At 36.0% G+C, this 5,036-nt stretch overlaps 1 protein-coding gene across 1 annotated transcript; it reads right to left on the reverse strand.

The window, feature by feature from the left end:
* Window positions 1–2,631: 2,631 nt before the first annotated feature.
* On the reverse strand, window positions 2,632–3,609 carry LOC136707539 (olfactory receptor 52B2-like). The gene has a single exon (XM_066681710.1). The coding sequence runs from the start codon at window positions 3,607–3,609 to the stop codon at window positions 2,632–2,634; it is 978 nt and encodes a 325-aa protein (XP_066537807.1).
* Between the last annotated feature and the right edge of the window lie 1,427 nt (window positions 3,610–5,036).

A 5,036-nucleotide genomic window follows, 5' to 3' on the forward strand; every position in this document is an offset into this window, starting at 1 on the left:
TTATGGTCAATATTGAAAGCTTGGGAAAACAAAACACAGTAAAAAAGAAATGGGCAGCTACAGTCATATTGCCTGGGAGTTATGGGCAAAGCTGATGAGTTGCCAGAGTAATGGGCTTTAAAGTTGTTAGCAGTAGCACTGGCAGAAATTGACCATTGGGTGGACACAATTTTTTGGGGGGCAGGGGGAGAGTTTCAGTTTTGAGCTCACTTTATACAGCACCTAGTGCTGGTATGCCTCGGGCTTGTATGCCAACACATCTCATATGAAGTTGCAACTTTCTGAAACAGAGTGAAGGAATACAAGAATGGTTAATCTTATATTAAATTATTTAATGTGATTTTTATGTACAAAGAATGACTTTGATTCTATAAGTCAGCCAGCTTTATTGCCATCACAGATGTGTTGGGATGTCCACAACATGGCACTAACATTAGATCTATCTAAAAGCAGAGCTGTAACTTTTAGTATTGTGTATAGTTTTTCAGCATTGACATGTTGCCCTCAGTGCTGCCGCAAAACAATCCCCAGTAGGAGGGACTGAGACTCCATTGGCTGCAGCACTAAGTAACGGATAGCTAAATCTGACTGCTGATTGTGTAAATAAAAGTGATGACCAATGAGAGGTGCATTCTCTCTTTAGGAAACATGTAATACCTGCTTCCGGCTGAGGTGGATCTACAGAACATCTTTTCTCAAAAAAATCATCCATTTTAACAGTCCAAAAGAGCCTACACAATAAAAGCTGTGGAGGCATCAGAAACGCATTCCTCAAATGTAGTTCTGTTAGGACTCTGCCTTGGCTCTGGCGGACTACAAACATGACCATATGCTGTTAACAATGGTCCGTTAAGTGTCAAAAAGTTTAAACCATTTTAACTTTGGCTGCATTGAACCCTGACCTGGAAGCATATCAACCAATAGCGTGGATTGGTAGATATAGACTGACAACGGATGACAACCTAAAATGCAGGAAAGGCTAATCGGTGCAGTGCAATCTTTTCCATTCCTGTATTATGCCAGATTTGCAGAATATAAAGATTCATTTTTCAATGGTCCATGTTTCGTTCCAGTTGTAAAATGTCTTATTAACATGCACATGAGTTGAATGTGCATGTGCCTACTGCCCCGCCTGTGCTTTGTCTGGTATATAGGCACCATAAGGAACATGGATTTTAGTGTCCAAATACAAGATGATTCTCAATATCTAGGATAGTTTGGCAATCCTAATCATATCCCCTCACACACAGGGAAGGAGCTCTGTCTGACTGGCTGGGCTTGGCTCACCAGTTGCTACCCTGTGGTTGTTAATAAGTTCCAGTCTGGTTGAATTTATAATAGATACAGGGGCTGATGTAGATGTCATCTTTGAAGATAGCTCACTGATTGGCGTGCACCCATAGTGTCTGATTTGAAGAAAAGTATTGGCAAAGTCTGCACTGACCCTTACAGAGTGGTCCGGGATCTGACCTGATCCTGACAAAGTTGAAGCAATACAGCAGTTACCACACACATGAGGTATGCAGGAGTTAAAGAGATTAAAACATATTTTTACTTTTGTAATTCTAAATATTCCTGAAAAATATATGCATTTCCAACAAATATACAAGTGATCCAAGTGATCTAGATAAGGCATGCAAAATTGCAGTTATCTCTCAGAATTAATAAGATACTGTCCTCAGTGTTTGTGATAACGATGGAACAGATTTGAAGTAAGAGATGGAGACAGGTAATTTGCCAGTCAGGATGTTATATGCATATTCTGAACATATGTACACGGTTTCCTCCCACAGTCCAAAAACACACGTTGGTAGGTGTATTGGTGACGCAAAAGTGTCAATAGGTGTGAGAGTGTGAGTGAATGTGTGAGTGTGTATCACACTGCAAAGGACTGGTGCCCCCTCCACTTATGTCCAGTGATTCTGGGTAGGCTCCGGACCCACCGTGACCTTGAATTGGATAAGCACTTACAGACAATGAATGATCGAATGCATGAATGTTTCAATACATGTTGCATGCAAGGGAACAATGCTGATGTTTGATGTTCTATTATCTTTGCTTAAAGATAATAAAACAAACAGTTTCACTTATTTTTCCTTGAAAATTTAAAAAAGTGATGGAATATTTCAAAAGGTATATAATGACATATAAATTGGATATTTATATTTCTGGAAAAAATATGGGATTAAATGGGTTAATTAAACACTACTCTTTTTGCCCTGAATGATCTATATAAATTATCTATGACTTGATCTATAGTTTCATCATTAAATACACATGAAAACTGTTTATATTGTAAGATGTTTTGGAACCTTTTTATCAGTCCATTCAACAAGAATTTTAAAGAGAGATGCTGGGCTGAAATGATGTAGGATCCAATAAATCTACATGCATGGAGATGCAAGTTTGTCTTTTAACAGGATGCATTTCCATTTCTAGTAGACATTTTTAATTAGTTTACACATTTCCAGGTATGATATTTATGTTTGTGTGGTCTTTTATATCTGATAGACGAAAGCACAACAAAGTTTTTTTTTCATGAAGGCATAAAAAAAAAAAAAAAACCATACATATTAATACATTTGACTCTTGGCCAGAAATCTGCCAAACAAACCCCAACTAATACATTTCCTATTGCAGTTGGTTTCTAATCCGTTTGATTTTATCATTCTGTTTTTGTATGGAAATATTATTATAAAAAAATAAGATAATACTCTGTCGAATTTCCTTAGTTTTCAGTCCATACACTAGAGGATTAACTATAGGAGGAAATATCATTACAGAAGCCCCTGTGGCCCTTCGTAAGTTTGGGGATGCTGCCTCAAATCTATGTGCTAACAAGACACAGACTGCACAGAATTCTAAGCATAAGAAAACAATTAGGTGTGTACCACAGGTCTGAATAGCCTTACTTTTGGCATCAGACTGTCTTTTAATCACTACAGTCATTAGGATTTGAATGTATGTGAATGTCACTAACAGCAGAGGCACTATCAGCAAAGCTATTATAAACAGTCCATAATAGTTATTTGGCTGTATATCCTCACATATGAGCTTCATCAATGATGGATTATTGCAGAAAATGTCCACAATTTTGGTGCTGCAAATCTTTTTGTTGTAATTCAGTGCAAGTAATAAACCAATCATAGTAAAATCTATGGTCCACATTATAGTGATTATTTTCAGCAAGTTGTTTGGAGTCATCAAGGTGTTATATTTCAGTGGACAACAAATGGCAATATATCTGTCATAAGCCATAGCAATGAGAATAAGAAACGATCCCACTCCATATACATGGGCCAGTAAAGCTTGCACAAAACAAGCAGAGTAACTGATGTATCTATTCTGTGACAGTATACTAGATACCAGCTGAGGGAAAATGACTGTAGAACCCATTATATCATTGACTGGCATGTTAAATAATAGAATGTACATAGGCTTATGAAGTTTCCTGTTGAAAATAATTGTTAGAATTATAGTCAAATTGAAAACTAAGATGGCACAATATGTAAGTGTTCCTATTAAAAATGTCGAAAAAATATGGGATGGAGGAATGTCCAGGGGATCCAGTGTCAGAGAGGTCGTGTATATGGAGAAATTAGAATCCATGATTTACTTCTGTTTCAGTTTTCAGGTGACCTAAAGTGAAGGTGAAGGGAAAAAAAATAAAAAATTTAAAGCAGAAAGCAGACAAGGGACAAAAAATGTAGTCTTATTTTAAGTAGTAGTAGTAATTAAATTGCTTACCCAGTAAACATATATGTCCAGAAATTTCTAAATAAACAATTATTTTAAGGGAGAATCACAGACAGATAATTAGCTGTTTAAAAGAAGAATCTATGTTAAATATGTGTGAATGTGTGGAAATATGCTGCTGTTAGTCATGCATGGCATTTTTATACCTGTCGTATTAGAGGCAAGTCCTTTCCAGTACCCAACTGAATTAAACAAGTTTACAGTGGACAAAATTCCATGTCATTTGGGATAATTCACTGCCTGTGCTTGTTAACCTTTGTATGTTGTTCAGGTCTGTGGGAACCATTTACAATTACAAAATAATAATATTAATAAAACCGTATTGTTATTCATATTCTGAACTAAATTAAACAAATATATGGCTGACAAATCCCATGTCATTTGGGATCAAATCAATTTTAATCCATAGGCATTTGGATCACCTAGTCCAACACACACACACACACACACACACACACACACACACAAATGCAAACAAGCTCCAATCCATAAAGTACACACTAACAACAGAAAACCCATTAATTAACCAACAAAACAGCCCTGAACTCCAAAAATGCATAGCCACAAGATAGGTTCAGTGACACCTGCATGGTTTCCTTAGGCCTTTCCATACTCAGCACTGCCACAATACATGTTTTGCAGGTTTTATGTTTAAAACAGGATATGACCAAAGTATATAACTACAAAATATAATTACTTTTGTATATAATTATATATAATACTGTGTACTATAATTAATTTCAAATGTCCATTACTTCAATCAAAAAACAACACAAACTGGCTCTGTAAACTAAACTGGGATTACATGTCATTTAAATGTATTGTTTTAACAATCATTTTAGCCCCAGTGTTTGATAAACACTTACCACTTGGGAGACAAATCTCATACACAAATGGCAACACAGAAAAATAAATATAAAGCCAAAAGGCTGCTCTCACCTGGTGATTCCAGGGAGACTCCAGACCCACAGCAACACTGAACTGGATAAGTGGTTTCAGACAATGAATGAATGAATGAATGAATGGTCTCTGTAATACTTCTATATTTTCTACTGAATGTTCTCTGTACGTTATCTAAAACTGTATCTATATTGTAATCATTGAATACACTTTTTGCTTTTTCTCTCTGCAAAGCTCTTTGAGCTGCTAAATATATGAAAGGTGATGTACATGGAAATGTATAATTATTATACATGAGATACTTGATACTTTATTACACTGTTGCATCTGATAAAAGTCTGAATTGAAATTTCAAAATGTCACTGTCCAATGAAAAGCAT

Source organism: Hoplias malabaricus, chromosome 1, assembly GCF_029633855.1.
Source record: "Hoplias malabaricus isolate fHopMal1 chromosome 1, fHopMal1.hap1, whole genome shotgun sequence".
Classification (NCBI taxonomy): Eukaryota; Metazoa; Chordata; class Actinopteri; order Characiformes; family Erythrinidae; genus Hoplias; species Hoplias malabaricus.